At 39.9% G+C, this 18,111-nt stretch overlaps 1 protein-coding gene across 1 annotated transcript in view; it reads left to right on the top strand.

The window, feature by feature from the left end:
- The window catches only part of KCNH5 (potassium voltage-gated channel subfamily H member 5), a 161,842-nt gene that overhangs the window by 34,499 nt on the left and 109,232 nt on the right, over positions 1-18,111 (top strand). The window contains exons 5-6 of the mRNA XM_074909325.1: positions 5,053-5,168; positions 9,093-9,485. Of these exons, the coding sequence (XP_074765426.1) occupies positions 5,053-5,168; positions 9,093-9,485 (509 nt within the window). The remainder of the gene's footprint in view (positions 1-5,052; positions 5,169-9,092; positions 9,486-18,111) is intronic.

Below are 18,111 nucleotides of genomic sequence, written 5' to 3'. Positions count from 1 at the left end.
AGTGAACATCTTAGACCCATCTGGAAAGCTTTTCACTCTCTGAGGAGGTGTTTGGGCAATTTATCTGCTTCGCTTGACTATTGCCTTCCTCCCTTCCACGCTCCTGCACTCCCTCAGGCATCCTCACACGTAAATAGCTTCGACTCATGTTGTAGTATCTAAGGTTTGAAAAAAATACCGATTTATTTTTTTTAAATTAATTTAGTACTTTTTTTTTTTTTTTTTTCTTCAGAGAAACTTGTCTCAGCCAGTGTGAAGTATGCCACCAAGTCATCCCCGGCTTAGTTAGCCCCACGGTCAGAGGGCTGTCAAATTGACAATCCTAATTAGAGCAAGAGATGTGGAGAGTATTTTGTGGATGTAAAATATTTAATTGCGACTAAAATGCATGGAGGAGGAAGAAGGTTGCATGCTTGGAAGGACAGCATTACAGCTGGGCCAAGACAGAGACTAGTTTGGCTTCATGTCTGTCAGCATGCTTGCCTTCTTCCTGTCCTGTTTTCATAACTGTATGGAGTTGTTAAACCTGCATCTTCAATTTATTGGGAATGTGGCAATTTTAAGTTGAGTGATATATAGGAACAGGAAAATATTTTGCTAGGCTCCTGTTTAAGAACATGCCCTTATTTTGGATCATGAGAATGCATGCAGATCATGAGGGTTTTTTTTTAAAGCAGGGGTACCGATTCTTCTGGTTTTTTTCCATGAATCAGAAAGTAATTAGAGAAGCAGGGGAAGCAATCATTTTATGTGTATGTTATTCCAGAATTTTCCATTTGAGGTAGTTAACATCTTCCTCTGAAATACCCAGTTTAACTTCTTGTAAGGAGAAGCAGCTGCTGGCCTGATCTGGTGTGTGATCTGATGATGTTGCCTGTGTTCCTAAGAATCTGAGTGCAATGGTGCAAGTTCAGGGTCTTATTTTTCAAGTGATGCCATGGAAGAAAGATGCAATCCAGCTGAGTTGAAGAGAGCATCAGAAGTGTTGCTTTTTCTCATGAGTAGGGTTTTTTTTTTTCCCTCTTGCACCTGCTATTTGTGCCAGTCCTTTACTCCTTCCAGACTGAAAATATCTGGGAGGACAGGCGGTCACTAATACATGGGATAAAATTATCATTCTTTTCAAGTCTCTGTCTATAGAGGAAAAGAAAAGAGAGAATCATTTGAAGAAACATTGACAGCAGTAGGCAGCTATGCAAATTTTGCCTGGTCTATTTAAACATACGCATTGGTTTTAAATATAATTCTGAACTTATCTAGTCTACAACAAGGTCAAGAAACAGAGAAATGTACCCTGTACAGATTATTTCAGACACAAGGCAGCCTGTATACATTTTCACCTTCCCACTCATACCCCAGCATCTTGCTGTTGCTATGTTTTTAATTCTCTTGGGTTGTAAATAGGAAACAAAAGAACTTGGTACTTTTTCACACTATTGCAGATGGATAGGTTGGAGCAGGTAGACTAATTCTGGACTTTTTGCTGAATTAGAAAAAAGTCATGTTAGAGTATTCTGTACTTCCAATGTCCAGGATCATGGGTTTCACAAGGGTGAAAGAAATGTGAAAATGTGAAGTCTCTAAATTAGGTTGGAAGAGTTTTTGCAAAAGGTCTGCTCTAGCACAAAACAAGGCTTTGATCTTGGTGGAGAAAGGTCATGACGAAATGGTTTGCCCTCTGGAAAGAGGAGGTCAGACCAGATGCGCACAGTGGTAACCCTGAATGCTAAAATGTGTCGTTTCTTCCTTTTGCATGACATTGATGATCTCACCAAGGTGGAAAGGAGTATTTGAAAAAGTCATAGTTCTTCCTTTCTTTTTATTTTTACAGCAAAAGGTTCACTGTTGTTTGGTAGGTGTCTGTCTTCTCCAGCTTCCTGTGGTACATCTTCCCCAGGCTTTCTGCATTTGTTGTTAATGCAGAAAAGATGTTTTTCTTACCTGGGATGATGACAAGGGAATTCGTACCAGTTTTGCTTTTCTAAGAGGAGAGGCATTTTTAAAATCCATATTTTGTGAGTGGGATCTCTCAGCCTGTGAAGCACCATGGAAAAGGAATTCTAGAGAGCACATGAAACCAACCCCTGACTCTTTTCCAAATCCTCATCAAATTACTGTACAGATCAATGCCCTAAACCTCAGAAAATAAAGTAAATCTTGAATCATTAGCCATCAGAAAGGTCACAGAATCACAGAACACTTGAGGTTGGAAGGGACTTCTGGAGGTCATCTTGTCCAAGCCCCCTGCTCAAGCAGAGCTGCCTATCACTAGTTGCCCAGGACCATGTCCATACAGCATTTGAATGTCTCCAAGGATGGAGACTCCATAACATCTGTGGGCGACCTGTGCTAGTGCTCAGTCATCCTCACAGTAAAACAGTGTTTCTTGATGTTCTGATGGAACCTCTTGTGTTTCATTTTGTGCCCATTGCCTCCAGCCATGTCTCTGGGCACCACTGAAAAGAGTGTGACTCTGTCCTCTTTGCACCCTCCCTTCAGGTATTAGTAAGATCTGCCCCCTCCTCCCAAGCTTTCTCTCCTTCAGGCTGGACAATGGCAGCTATCTCAGCCTTTCCTCAAAGAAGAGATGATCCAGTCCCTTAATCATCTTCATGGCCCTTTGTTGTACTATATTCAATATGTCCATGTCTCTCTTGTACTGGGGAGCCCAGCACACAGTACACAACACTCTAGGTACTGGCCTCACCAGTGCTGAGTAGATGAGTAGGATCACCTCCTTTGACCTGCTGGCAATACTTTGTCTAACGCAGCCAAGGATACCATTCACTTTTTTTTTGCAGCAAGGGCACATTTCTGGCTCATGTTCAACCTGGTCTACCAGGAACTCCAGGTCCTTTTTTGCCAAGCTGCTTTCCAACTGGGTGGCCCCCAGCATATACTGGCGCATGGGGTTGTAGCTCCTTAGGTACAGGACTTTGCACTTCTCGTTGTTGAACTTCATGAGGTTCCCGTCAGAGTTGGACTAGGTTACAAAGCTGAGATGTGACAAATGAGGGTGTTCGGGACTGAGTCCAACAGTTTGGCTGTGGTGGTTTTGGCTTTGCTGAGCACATTTCCATCACTCTTATCAACTCTGTGGGGCAGGGTGACAAACTAAAGCTTGGGGACGGGCCTGAATTTGTCCCCGTGGACCACAGGGACATGTCTTTCCACGGGAAGAGAGATGCTCTTTTTCTCTGGTTCTTGCAGCGTGGTTGCAGCGTGCCAGAAGCAATCAGCTGGATGCACTGTGGCCTCCAGCAATTACGAGAAATGTCAGGGCAGAGCTGTCACGATGCTGTTACCATGCTCACTTGGTCTTTGAAATCACTGGCTAAGAAAGATAAAGAACAGTTCTGACTTTTCTTTTAAAGCTGTCTCCTTGCCACAGTTTTATAGACAATTAGGAAAAAGAAAACCACAAGAATTTTTTCTAGAAATTAATAGTTCATACTCGGATCACTATAGTCTCTCTTGACCTTGTTTAATACAAAGTGCGTGTTCCTAATTGAATAACCCTGTAAGCTCAAGAAGCATGAAGCATATCCAAAGTTCACACTTAAAGTTTAGATTTTGAAACTTAATAAAATACTTCTATTTTTTACCTTTTCCTAGTGCATTTTTGAGGTCATATATAAATAGCTAGACACAAATGGTTTGTGATGTGCTGGTGATGTATCATGATATTTAGATCTGTTCTGATTGCTAAATGATGAACAATGGATTTACATTTGCATGAATGACATATATATGTGGTAAATTGCAAAGCCAAACTACTTTTTTGTTTGTTTGTTTTTGAAGTTTTATTGTCTTGTCTGTTCTCTGTTCTTCATTTTATGTATCCCAGGGCTTCCCTTAACTTTCTAAGTCCTTGACTCCTATCAGACAATAGGCATTTAAAAATAAACCTAGCTAACATAGAGATTTTGTTTCCTTTCTCAGATGTGACATTTCCCCCAATTTTCACCCACTCAGCATTCAAGTTAAATAAAACCTTCTCCTGAACCCTTTTTCTGTCCATAACTTGTTTGATATTTTATACACACCTGTGTAGTAAAATATGAGGTTGTACCAGGCTAAACTGAATGTTGAGCATCTCCTTCAGTGCTCTTGGGAAGGCATTTCCTTCCTTCACGTATGTGGATTTTAAGCAGGAAAACTGAACACTGAGGTGCTACAGTGCTTAAACCCCCGGCATTTTCTTTGCTACTGCCAATTTACCTTATCCATTGGTGTATCCCCACCAGCTGTCATGTTTGGGCATTTTTCCAGCAGGAATGACTTGGTGACACGTTCCCTGGCCAGTGCAGCTGTCAGTAACAAACTCTGATTGCTCCTTTCTGAAGAGAAAATTCCCCAGGGGTGGCCCAGTGTGTGGGTCTCAAGCTACCATTAAGGCAGCTGTTTATCATTAGTTTAATAGCTACATGTATTTCTAAATGCCATTTAAAATCTAGTACTTTATCTGTCTTTAAAGTCTTAATGATTTTTTTTTTCTTTTAATCTGAAGCATTGCTGTTGATGCAGCCTGAATTTTACTGATTTTTTTTTTTTTTAAGTTTTAGTTTTGTCCCTGAAGGCTAGTTGGGGCGAGAAACAGTAAAAACTTAAGGATCAGACTTTTGGGGCTGCTCCAGTGGCTCTGAATCAGCAGGAGCCTTTCTGTAGCTGGGGAGGATTTTACTTCAGCAGGATTTGCAGACTCGGGAAGCCTTTGCATTAACTTCAGTGGCTCAGAATTAGATTTCAGCAGCAGTGTAACTCCCCAGAAGGCTGAAAGCACAACGTGATCCCTCTAACACAATGTCTCCAAAAGGCAGAAGAAAGAATAAGCCAGAGCATTTTGATTTTACTTGGATTTGCTCGTGGTTGCCTTGAAGCAGTGGTATTTTTCCTCTTTTGCAAGGTCTTTAAGCCTGGAGCCTGAAGCTGTTCTGTGCAGCAATTTAGAGAAACTATTCAAGTCTAAGACTTAATATCAGTGAACACAAAGATTTACTAGTGATGAATGAGAGCTGAGTCCTTGTGACACGATTTCCTTCTTTCCTGCAGGTTGGACGAAGTTTGCTCGGTTGACACGGGCCCTGACGAACAGCCGGAGCGTACTGCAGCAGCTAACACCCATGAACAAGGCTGAGGTGGTGCACAAACACTCCCGGTTAGCCGAAGTAAGTGGGACAGACACCAGCCTGCTCCCTTTGTAAGGCAGGAAGAGATGGGGGAAAAAAAAAAAACCAAACCAACATACCTAATTTCCATTAATCAATAATATTTTTAGAGAAAAATATTTCCCATCTCTGATGTTTTTCAACCTCTCCTCTGCTTATCCTAAAACAGCTCTGTGTGCCAAGTCCGTGTTTCTGGGACAGGTCATGCTCTTTCAGTCATGAAAGCAGTCTCCATAGGTCACTTTTACTTACATGGCCCTATTTCTGTGCATGTAATTCTCAGTTTGCTGGTTGTTGCTTAACTTCGGGTGCACAGTGAGCTCCTCTACATGTTGTCTCACATAGAGATTTTGTTTCCTTTCTCAGATGTGACATTTCCCCCAATTTTCACCCACTCAACATTCAAGTTAAATAAAACCTTCTCCTGAACCCTTTTTCTGTCCATAACTTGGAACCAAATTTGATGTCCTTGAGCCCTGTGGATGGTCGCTTATTCTCCCAGGGCAATGGAATTGTTTGAGAAACCTCTTTGGAAGTATCCCTGTCTGGGTCCCTGGGGTTGTACAGGCACACTGACTACATAGATACCTTAATCTCAACTTTCTTGCAAAAAGTCATTCCTGCAGTATTTTGCTCATCATTTTTTTCTTCAGAACTGATGAAATGAACTCTTTGGCAGGTTGCAAACATCTCCTTAACAGTGCAGATGGTGCAACAAGTGAATGCCTTCAGGTTAACTGATGAAACAGAGGTACTGCTTTCATCTTCATGTACATTGGTAATGAAAAATATACGGGTCAAAAATATATGGTCAAAATATATGGGCAACTGAAAATGACAGCCCTAGCCACCTTGTTCCAGACAGCTTGTCCTGGGTTCAATGCTAAGAACTGGTAGCAGCTTTAATTTTTTTTTTCATTCCCTTTCTGGTTTTAGTGGACTTTGATAATAAAAACTCAAATTAAAATCAGAATGGAACCCCACAGTTTTCAGGTGTTAGCAGTGTGATGTTTTCCCTTGAATTGTCCCATACCAATATCTTGAATGACTGCTGAGTTACTCTCATGTCTTGATTTTATTATTCATGATATTTCAGTGTTCTGTGAATCCAGTTATATACATTATTGACTTAGTCTAGAGAAGGGGAGACTGGAGAAGGTATGGTAACAATATTCAATTAATTCTAAAGCAGTTGCGTAGAATGAGGGACAAAATTGTTCACCAGGACCACTATAGCTAGAGAAAAAATAACGTCATTAAGTCACAGCAAGGAAGATTTAGATCAAACAGTAGGAGAAGCTCAGGTGAGGGAGAAGGTTGTACTCAGGAAAAGGTGGGAGGAGGTTGCACTCAGGAGTAGCTTGCTTGGAGAATGTGCAATCTCCCCTCTTAGAAGGCGTTTAGAGCTGCAAAGTGCTTTGTAGGCAAAATGCTATGAGGAGTGCAGACTGAGTGGAGGTATACTGTCACTGTACAGGCCCCATTTCCCATTTTCCATGTCTGAGGAAGAGCGTTGTCATCACAGCTCATCCCTTGCAGAACACACTGCCCAGCTTTATCAGGCTTAACAGTTAATCAGCCATTTTCATTAGTTGTATACAAGAATAATTCAGAGTCTGTTATGAATGCAGCTAACAAGATATTGTGTATTCTTTAGTGTTTTAAAATTAAAAATTCATGCAGCATGAAAGAAATAATCATTATAGTTCAGTGGTCTCCACAGCCACTTGCCACCCACTCACCATGTCAAACTCAGCATGATATTATGTTAAGAATAATAATTATGCTTTTACAATATCAGGGGAGCTCCTAAGCACTCCACCACCAGAGGCATAGGGAACTGTCAAGCATATGTTCATCGTATTCAGTTTGAGCCCTAAGCAGCTTATTATTCCAGCTATAGTGAGGCTGTTTCCTACTCCTGCCCCAGTGAACGAGACAGGGAACAAACAGGTCTGGAGAAACCAAGGAAAGAAGTCCCAGTCCTGATTTATCATGTGTTGACCATAGATGAGTCCAAAGAGATAAATGGAGTGAGTCAAAGCCAAAATGGTGTGTTAAATGCAGGGAACAATTTTGGTATTGGGAGAAGGATGGATTTGCACAAAGGCTGGTGTGAAAAATTGATTGTATTGATTATTCCAGGGAAGGACCCATGGATCCACCACTGAGTTCAGCTTGCTGCGGTGGCCAGCTGAACCTTGCCCATTTGGTGGTTATAGGAGTGCTCTTAGTGAGTCTTGTCCTGGTCACGGGGGAAAGGACACCTGGAGGCTGATATTTTTATGGGTCTCACCAGGGGTTTGGCATCTGTGAGGGTGTCTGATGAGTGCCACTGGGACCACACTGGTCGATGTGTGTTGCTGTTCAGCTGTAGCTCAACACATGACTGTGACACCAAAGCTGGTGTGATGCGAGGCTGTTGGCCAAGGGAGCAGCCATGGCTTCTTGGAGGTCTCTGCTGCACACTCATTGCTGCCTGTGTAGTAGGTCTAGTGGTTTTCTGGCCACAGGATAAACTTGTGAGACTCAGCTGGCTCTGTAGAAAAGAAATGGCTGACTAATGTAACAGTAGTTAGTTTTTCATCATATCAGTTTGACTGACTTCCTCTACAGGTAGGCAGAAGCAGGTTTGCATCCCATCAGGTTGCAGCCTGACATTGGGCCTTATTAGAGATGTTGGGAAGCCACATCCTCCAACACAGAGTGAGAGAGACTGCTGTTGTTGTCCCTTGGTGATTTCTGAAGGACAGATTTTCAGCAGAGCCAGACTTTTACTGTTTGTACTCAGTCACAGCTTTCTCATCTTAAAAATAAGATTGCAAAGAACTAATGGAGAATCCGTATCTGTGGTACTTGAGTTCGTATTCTTGGTTGTGCTGTTTATTCAGAGCCATTTACTCCTCTTCATTGAGGAAGCATCCTGCACTTGATCAGTTTTACACATATAGGACTACAATTTGCAGTCTAACTGTCCCTGCAAATACAGTGCATCAGCTCTAATATGAGACAGGTGTAGGGCTAAAATGAGTTTTAAAGTTGCTGGAATTATTTATTTTATCCGATACAGACTTGAGATCCCCAAATGTAAAAGGTGTTTTTAGTTCCAAAACACACATGAATCTTCCAGTTGTCAGCGCAGTATATTGCCACGTTATGCATTCATTTGTGCTTTTTGTTTCTTGTGTTGGACTGAGATAAGAGGTAATTAGATTAGCTGGGAGGAATGTCTTAAGTGAATTTGGCTTGGTTCCTTTGCAGTGTTTCCAGTTATACATTTTACAAAAGTGCGTGTGCAGGAGATTATAGTCATATGCAAAAAAGAAAAGTAATTACAAGAAATAAAAGAGAACCCACTAGTGATATTGAGCTTGTAAGAGCAATGTCTTTCTGAAGAAAATTAGAAGGAAGCATGATATTGCCAGTGTGTTAGGGCAGAAATTGTGCATGCAATGCTTCATTTTAGAAGGAGGTTGGCCAGCAAGGCTGAAGTCTGGTTTACCTTTGATAGGGTACTTCTCTGGCTCAACAGTGGTTTAAAAAAGAGGTCAGGCACGAAGGATTAGTCTTGTAACACTTCCAAATACGAGTGAATACTCATGTTCATAACTGCAGAGAATAAGCTGATGTGGCAGTACCCACAACCTGTTTATGAAGCCTTTCTGCCCTTGCTATTGGCATGGTTTTCCATCCATCTGCAAAGACCCCCCTTTTTCTTTAGATGCTATGCTGCTCCCATTCATCAAATGACAGCTGCCTCCACACATTCTTACTGAATCAGATAATTTAGAAACTGTGGGTTGACTTGCAGTGTCCAATGAACACAGTCCTGTCTTTGTCCTGCTCCTTACCAAAATCTGTAAGACCCCTTATTGGATCATACAAATTGAAAACCGTAACATTTGGGGTTTTTGTCTTTTACAGGTTCTTCAGCTGGGATCTGATATTCTTCCTCAGTACAAGCAAGAAGCTCCAAAGACTCCACCACACATCATACTACACTATTGTGCTTTTAAGACCACTTGGGACTGGGTCATCTTAATTCTAACCTTCTATACAGCAATTATGGTTCCATATAACGTTTCCTTCAAGACAAAACAGAACAACATTGCCTGGCTCGTGCTGGACAGTGTCGTGGACGTTATTTTTCTGGTTGACATTGTTTTGAACTTTCATACGACCTTTGTTGGCCCTGGTGGAGAGGTTATATCTGATCCCAAACTCATAAGGATGAACTACCTGAAAACGTGGTTTGTGATTGATCTTCTGTCCTGTTTACCATACGACATCATCAATGCCTTTGAGAATGTGGATGAGGTAAGTGATTGTAGTCCACCTCAAAAGGATTGTTTTGATTAGAATTAATTTAGGAGCATTCTCTCAGGCATTTGGCAGTGATAAGAGGCAACTGAAGCTCTGTGAAAGTATGCAGGGATGGCCTTAAGCTGCTGGGCTTTACCTACATGGCATTCCCGTGTTGGAGAAGAGGTGTCATGAATTTAGTGCCATGTGTGGATGTGTACATTAATGGATCTGGGTTTTAGAATCACTTGTTTGTCATCCAGAAGTATTATTTCATGTCCATATCAAAATGGGCTGGACCAATTGGGATGTCCCCCTGCCACAGCCTCCCTTTTTAGCTTATACCCAGTGACTGCTTTTAAGCAGTCCTAATCCATCACAGGGCGAACTAATATGGCTTATATGGCTTAACGTAAATAATCAAAACTCTGTATCTTCTCTGGCTGAAGCTGGTGAGAAATTTTCCTCTGACTTATACAAAAGTAGAGAATGCCTCTGAAAGAACATTTTTAAAATCCTGCTCTGGGATTACTTTTTGAACCATGCTGTAATTTTCTTGTGATATCTTTTTAAATGTCTGATTGAGAGGGAGATTTATGTCCATTTTTTTTTAAACAGTTCTTGAGATACTGCTGGAATTTTAGAAACTATTTGAGGAGAGAAAGCATAAATATCTTAAATGGACATTGAATTAAAGCTTTTTAACTGCTAAATGCATTAACATTTACGAAATCGAGCTTGCAGCCCAAGATAATAGAGAAAAACAAGCAATAACTATGACAAATAATGCATGCAGAAGTCACTGTAGAGAAAATTCATTATTAAAATGCAACTATAATGTCATTAGGACTTGTTTTAATTTTTCTCTAAAGCCCTTTATCTTTAGGGCCATAAACAGATGATAAAACCTCTTTTAATTTTTTAAGATTTTAACATTTTTTTTCTTAGAACACTGTTGAGTGGTGGGGGGTTTTTTGTTGTTTGTTTGTTTTTTTTTCTTTAAATTCTCAAATTCTGCAGTTTTATGGCCTCACTGTATAAAAATCTACATTCTTATTTTTTAATGCAGACTTTGGTGCAGATTTTGTAGAGCTCCTTTAAAATTCTATCCCTGACTGTGCTGAGTACCATCTTTTGACACTGTTCCATTTTATTTATAGCAAATATGACAGAAGTGATAATACTTGCAGCTTAAATTCAAGATCATATGAGGGCTGCCCGTCTGGAAGCAGGTTGTACAGTCAGGCTGTGTAAGGAGGTGGTATTAGCAAGGTTGTAAATATAATACAGCTTTTTAAGATAACCAATTTCAGACTAAAAGGAACCTGATTTTTATAAAAATGCAGAGTTATCTCCAGATTTTCATGCTTTAATATGTAAAACAAACAGAAAATTTCTGTGCTGAAACAGTACAGATTTAAAAGAAGAGCTTAACCTCTTTCTCTAACATCTAGATGGGAAGTAAACCATCTGCAGGATTTGTGACAGTGGAGATTCACTGGCGTAGTGCATTATAGTTGAGGCATGCTTAAAGTGCCAAACTTTAAACAAAATGTAATAACAAGGTACCTTGTGCTCCAGTGATCCTAGAGCTGCTATCATTTACATTCAAACAAATGAAATACCAACCTCTTTTAAATAAGAGAGCCAATACTGACATTTCTTTCTCATGAAATGTTGTGTTATGGCCCTGGAGCCTCTAGCAAACATTGGAGTATAATTGTTTATGTACTTGATTTCAAACTCCTCCAACTCCAGTTTTCCCTAGTGCCTGAAAAGATTTGAAGCAATTTTGAGAGCAGGTATGTAAACAGTCAGCCCTTTCTCCTTGGGTCTACATTTTTCCTTTTCTCAGTCTTCCAGGGGAGATTTTTTTTTAAGGTGATATGTCTTTGTGACATTTAAGTCTTTTGAGCCTGGTTGGTGTGTTTTGAGTGATTGTAGTTATTAATGCACTTTATCTTCATTTGGCTTTTAACATTTATTTTATCTGGTACTTCTTTTCTGGGATTTAACTTTTTGGTCCACTAACAGCAGTGTGCTCAAACACTGTTCATAGGTCAAGAATAAGTAAACCAACAAGCTTAATTTGGAAGAAATATTCTGATGGATTAAAATGGTATTTCTCATTAGAAGATGAGTGTTTCCTCTTTAAGGCAAGTAGGAGAGAGAAGAGTTCTTTTAGCTCTTGATTCTTAGATTTTAGCTCTCTTATCTTGGCCCTGGGTGTTGGATAAGGTCATTTGTCTTTAATGTTAAAGTTGGTGGTTGTGGCATTTCAGAAGAAGTTAACAGAAGATCAGAGTTCAGTGGTAAAGACCTTAGGGGGCAGCTTCTGGTGCTCTTTCTGTTCTTGGTATGGTGGCAAAAGATGGACTCAAATCATAGTGAACAGCCCTAATAGTCAGCTGAGTGTAAGATGACTTTCCGAATTTCCCTTGTGTGTCCCACCTCCATCCCTCCTTTTTCCACATAAAACATCAAATGTACTTTTGTTAGCTGTTAAGGGACTAGGTGAGTAGGGGGGACACCATTGCAGGTAGGTTTTTTTTCCTCCCTATGGGCAGGTTTCTCATGCATTAAGAATATGGCCAGGGAAATGTAGGTTTGTGTGTCTCTGTTGTAGATGTAGGCTGCTATATGTGATACAGGTGCTTGAAGGTTCTTCTGCAGAGACTGATGAGTCATTGTATAAGATACTTTATGCACTTTAGTGCCATTTAATAATGTCAGAACTAAGGAGGTAAATTGAAAGATTGAAAAAAGGAGTTTGAAAAAAGGAAATGTGAGTTTTTTTACTGAGGGTTGGAGTTCTTCAAATGCAGTCAGTCTTGGTCAGAGTAAGAACTGTGTCATTTTCATCATGGACATTAGTCCGAGGCTGGAGTTTTGTGAAATTCCCACCTGAGGAAAACATGACTGCAAATCAAAGTTATTTTGTTGTTGAGTGGATGTAGAGCCTCAGTAGAGGATATGATGAAAAGGATTATGACACACAAATTGAGAACTGGGGGGGATTAAGATGATTTGAGGTAGAATTAGAGGTGTAAGTTTGTATGCCTGGAGTTACAGAGCCAGGCTGTTAGTCTGCTCAGGGAGATGTGGATGTATGACAAGGAGGGGGAAAGGTGAGATAATGAGAGAGAGATACCTTGCACAGCATAGAGTGATCTAAATTGATGTGACGGATGAGGAATTAAGTGGCTAAGTGGTATTGAAAGGGTAGGAAAACAAGGTAAAGTAGGCTGTAGAAAAATGAGCTAAGAGAGAGGAAAATGGAATTCTTAGTGGGATATGTACTTTATTTAAGAAAATTGGTAGGATGATAGTCCTAGAAATCAGAAAAAAGGCATGGCACCTTTTCTAATTGGGAAACATTACTTGCACTGGAATACACTCTGGCAAACCAAAGCTGTACAGAAAACCTTTCATATATAGAAGTGTGAGAAGGGACACTATATAACATACTGAGGAATCGAGCCAATTTTCAAAGGATGAACCAGAATGGAAGGTGTGTGCTGAGTTGCTGAAACTAGGCTGATTATTTTTTTCTTTTTAAAGTAAGTGTTCTCTGACACTTCAGATTTAATCCAAAAGTACATGTCTGTCTCTTCTTTTAAATTAAAAAAAAATAAAGAAAAAAGGTTTGGGGTAATGGGGGATATGGTGTTTGGATCCAAAGATTTTCATCACATCAGTTTTTGTTGTTACTAAGGTATGAAGTATGTAGTGACTGTAAGTTTGATTTTTGTCTTGGAGTTATATGAAGTTATTCTGTCTTTTCCCCCTGAGTACTTAGCTGTATGTAACAACTCTTCCCATTGCTTTATGCACCATCACTTGCATTTCTAAAATCATGACTCCCAACTTTTGAAGCTAGAGAGCTATGTTACCTTGAGGCTTAGCCTTTATATGTGTTCTGCCTACTAAAGAGAGATAAATATCTAGCCTCTATCAGTCTGGGCTACCAAAAGGTGGCTATAGCTTAGTTAACCCTAATTTCCGTACAAGTCACAATTATCAGAGTCACACTGTGCTGAAATTGTCAACAGATGGGTTTACAGTGTGCCTGAGGACACTGATCCCATTGCTTGTTCAGATATAGTCAAACCATGCTACCAAATGCATGGATCTCCATCCCCAGGAAAACAGGATGTTGTGTGGGTGATTGGCTCCTGGGAGAGTACCTGGCGCTGGAAGGACCTCGGGTCCCCGTACTCAGGTAGAGGCATGCTGATATGGTGCTGCTGAGGGCTGCCTTTGAGCTTCTGTAAATCAGTATATAGAACAAATATTCGCAAGACTAGGTAGATGGACAAACATTTGGCCAAATGGAAAATGTTTCCACAATTTAAGTGTTAAATACAGCTGAAAAAGCCCCCTTTGATATTTGGAAACATATTGGTGTGTTTTTCTTTTATTTTCTGGAAATTTTGATTGAGATTCATGAATTTCTGAGTTTGTAATGAAACAAAACCTAGAAGCTTGATCTCATCTCTGCCAGAAACACGGCCCTAAAATGACATGGGACATATTGCGAAGAATGGGACCAGATGTTAGGATGGTCCATACAGATAGCCAAATAGATCGTTTTCAAATGAGTTGTGTAAAAGATCATCCTTTCTGCAAAAATTAGTTTTCATGAGCCAATGGCTGGAAGTGAAAGCAGACAAATTTAAATGACATAAAACTCTGAAGTTCTCTATCTGTTGTTTAATAATGTAAGACTACATGACCCAGTGGCCTTTAAAATTTAGTGATCTGTGCAGGACATATTAAGGCATAGAATCCTTGTAATTGTAATCTTCTTTTAATTACTATTATCGATCTGTTTCAATGGTGGCAGAAACTTCTTTGCATCACTGCAATTAATAGCAACTAAAATAGCAATGTCTGTAAATTGAAAACAAATAAAAGCTGATACAACTAGTTTAGCCGTGTTCACATCTGCAATGCTTTACTGCAAACATTTCCTTTTCTAGAGATTTTTGAAGAAGGGTTTATGGACCCTGGACTGAGTGGCATATGCAAGTTAAAGATTCAAGAATGTGGCTTAGTCGCTGAAATAAAGTCTATGGCTAGCTACCTTTCTTAAATCTAGGTGGCTGACATGGAGAAAATAATTCCCAGAACTAAATCCCAGCCGCAGCCAAGTGTTAAACTATGATGAAAACTCCTAGCAACATAATGACAGACGCACTAAGCCAGGGACCTGGCATTTTCCCCTTTGTGATGCAGTTGGAAGGCAATTAAATATGAAGAATACTGTCATCCTGCTGTAGTGTGCAGAAAACTGCAGTATAATAATACAATGACTTGGTTATGATGTCCAAATATAAACAGATTCACCTTAGGCATATTCACCCCTATCACCCCTATTACACTTGCAGAATTGCACCATGTCTCTTTAGCTTTTATTCAGCTAAGGTTTTATTCAAGTTCTGCCACTGTTTAATTACCAGCTTTTTTTATTGCTATACATGGTCTGAGATATTTCTGCAGGTTTCCCTGTGGAGACACAAGTGTCATCTTGATGTGAGGGACAACGTGTGAAAAGAAGGGCCTGAACTGGAGTCAGTGGAAGGGGTGGTGGGAGGACAAGCAGGGTTCACCCACAAGATGGAAGTGAGCTGGTAGCCTCGTGCTGCACTGCTCTGATGCAAATTATGGCATACTGAACATTAATTATATGTCTCAGTGGTTTTTTTTCCCTTTTTTTTTAAAATTTTTTTTTTTTTTAGTGTGTTGTGTCTGTTACTGGGAAGCAGATGTTGGGTACAAGCCTTTTAAATCAAATCTTTAGTCAGAGCCATACTAAGTGATGTAGAGTCCAACTGGGGCAAATTGTGTGTGGAGTACTTTCAAGGGAAGCTTTGAGTCCTGCATGATCCCTTCTCTTGCAAAGGAGGTGAAAGCTTACAAAGGAGACAAGGCAAATCAAATAATCCAGTCAGATATTCACTGAAATAATGCTGATGGGAGTGGTGCAAATCCATATTACTGAGATTGTTGTACACAGTTGCCAAAGGGAGGAAAAGAGTCGCAGGCTTAGGGACAGGCAATTGCTCTGCACAAAATGGAGCCAAGGTACAGCCTTGGAGAAACTAACTGCATGGCTAATACCAGAATTAGTGAAGTTTCACTAGTGAGACAGCTTTGTAACTCGGTGTGAGTATTTTGTACAACACTGGATTGATGTTATGTTCACCCCTTGGTGTCAGGGATATGTGTAGTTGCAGAAATATTGCAGCTCAGGTTACTCTATCTAGATGTTCTCTTTTTATTCCTGTATTGGCATAGGAAATTTGTGGTTTGTTGGTGGTGTTAAGTCATCAGCTAAGTTCAGTATCCTGCTCAGAAACTGTCCAAACTGTTTTATCCTCCGTCCACCTTCCCTAAGTGAGAATCATCAGATTTTACAATATCAACCTCTTTTCTCCCTGGTTGGGCTCACTGATGCACTAACAAATAAATAGTGCAAGATACCACATCCCCCTTAACTTGAACCTAGAAGAAATATTTTGAAATTGCCTTTCTTTTTATAACCTCAGTTATTCACTGTTTGAAATGTATTATGTTATATAGTTGTGCTATAAACAACTCACTAGAAGTTTATTTATAATGTTATAGCTTATTGACATTTGTGTTAGAGGGGGGAAAAAGATGAAGAGATCCTCCATCCTTCTGGAAAAAAAAAGATAAATCTCAGGCAATAAATTTAGAGGTCCTTTCAGACACTGCATGAGAAAACCTATTTGCTTTCATTTTGCTGTAAGGACTCAGTTTTGTGCTCAGTGCAGTCACTGCTCCCATTGCTACCAATGGTTCAGGGTAAGTATTAAACAGGTTCTGCTTCTGTTGACCCAGGATCTAGATAACTTGTGCAGAAGCAAAGCCCCTTACTTCCATGTGGCTTTACATAATTGAATGCAACCCTAAATTCAGTTCTTTAAGTGGAGATAAATCAGAAATGTTGCTTTTTTATTTTTTTCATTGATTTGTAACTATGCAACTTTATTACGTTAACTGTTTACCTAAAAAGAAGGGTTTCCGAGATGTGTTGAAAGATTTATTTTAACATTAACTCCAGTAAAGAAGCATTAATGAGCTAACCAGGGATTTTACAACTAAGCTCTATTTAAGTAGCTAAGCACAAAAATTTCATTTGGGAATGATTTGCTGGTTAAATTTCAAATAGCCTATATGTCCTCCTGGATGCTCTTCCTGCACTGCATAGAATAGTACCTTCTGGATATGTGCCTGCAGTCTCACCTCCTCGTGTTGGCAAGACTCACTTTCAGTTCTTCCAAAAATTTGTAGGCACTTTATTTTCTTTTATGTTGTGTACCATCGTGTAACAACTGCTCAGTGAAGATTGCCCGAGGTTTACAAAATTGGTGCCTTTTTCACTGCTTCAATACCAAATGCTGAGCTAGACATTGACTTTGCAGAATCATCTAAGTGATTCATTTGGGTGAATTTTTTTTGCGTATAATTAACTTCTGGTGAGGGAAAGGTAATGAAAGTTTTACCCATGCTTCTTAAAATAAAATGTTTGGACTGTATTTCAAAATGTACTAAACATGCGATTCATTTGATGAAACATGGGGCCAGGAATAATCCACAAGGAGATAAGATACAGGCACGTTCAGGGTATGGATGTATATGTTATCTGTTAACATGGTATCTGTTCCAAGATGCATCTCTGAAACAGGTCTGAGGAATCAACTTGCCCTGAAATACCTATTTCTCACCATGGGCTGTAATGACACGCCAGTCTGACTAGCTCAGATGCAGACACCTCCATGGTATAATTTAGGCTGAGATGAGATGCATCATCACCTTGAGACTGTATTTGCCTCACTTCAGCTTTTCAAAGGATAAAAACAAAAGCAGAAAAAAATATAATAGGGATAAAACTCACAGAGATTCACTGAGTCACTGGCTTTGGTGGGCAGGTTCATCATATCACCCTTCCGATAAACTGGTCAAAATCTGCTTTAGTTCATGTTGTCTGCAAATCTGACTTAATTTGCAGTCTGGGCATTTGTCCCTGTGCCAACCTTGGTTAAATATTTCTTTTCCTTCTCCCATGTTTATCTCCTTGATGTGCTTAGGCAGAACAGCCATCCCCCCTTGCTCTGCATGAACAAGCCTATTTTCCTTTCCTTAATTTAAGCAAACTGATCTTGTCTAGAAACCTCATTTATGAAATTTTATGAAAATTTTCTTGACTATTCCAGCTGCCTCTCTCTGCACGGTGTTAAGTTTGAATACATCGCTTTAGGGCAGAGCTGTACGTATTACTCCAGGCAGAGAATTAATCTTCGTGTTGTAATTGGGGTTTGGCTTTTCCTCTGGAAGGTGGAAGCACTCATACTGGAACTGGATTAACCTGTTCTGTGAGTGCAACCCACTGATTGCTCTGAGTCACTATGGGTTTAAATATACCCAATTTTTTTTTTCTCAGTTGCAGCTGAAGATCTTTGTAGTTGTAGACATTTTTGTTAATTTGCCCTGTAATGGATGCTTTGATGCTCTGTATTGTTAAACTTTATCACATTTTCCTTGATTCTCACCTGGTTATTCTTTGTCCTGACAGTGTGTTCTAAAGGTGTGCCATCAGCAGATTTTGTGACTA

This window comes from Athene noctua, chromosome 6 (genome assembly GCF_965140245.1).
Source record: "Athene noctua chromosome 6, bAthNoc1.hap1.1, whole genome shotgun sequence".
Taxonomy (NCBI): domain Eukaryota; kingdom Metazoa; phylum Chordata; class Aves; order Strigiformes; family Strigidae; genus Athene; species Athene noctua.
The sequence above is the reverse complement of the archived record's forward strand: the minus strand, read 5'-3'. Positions and strand labels throughout refer to the sequence as shown.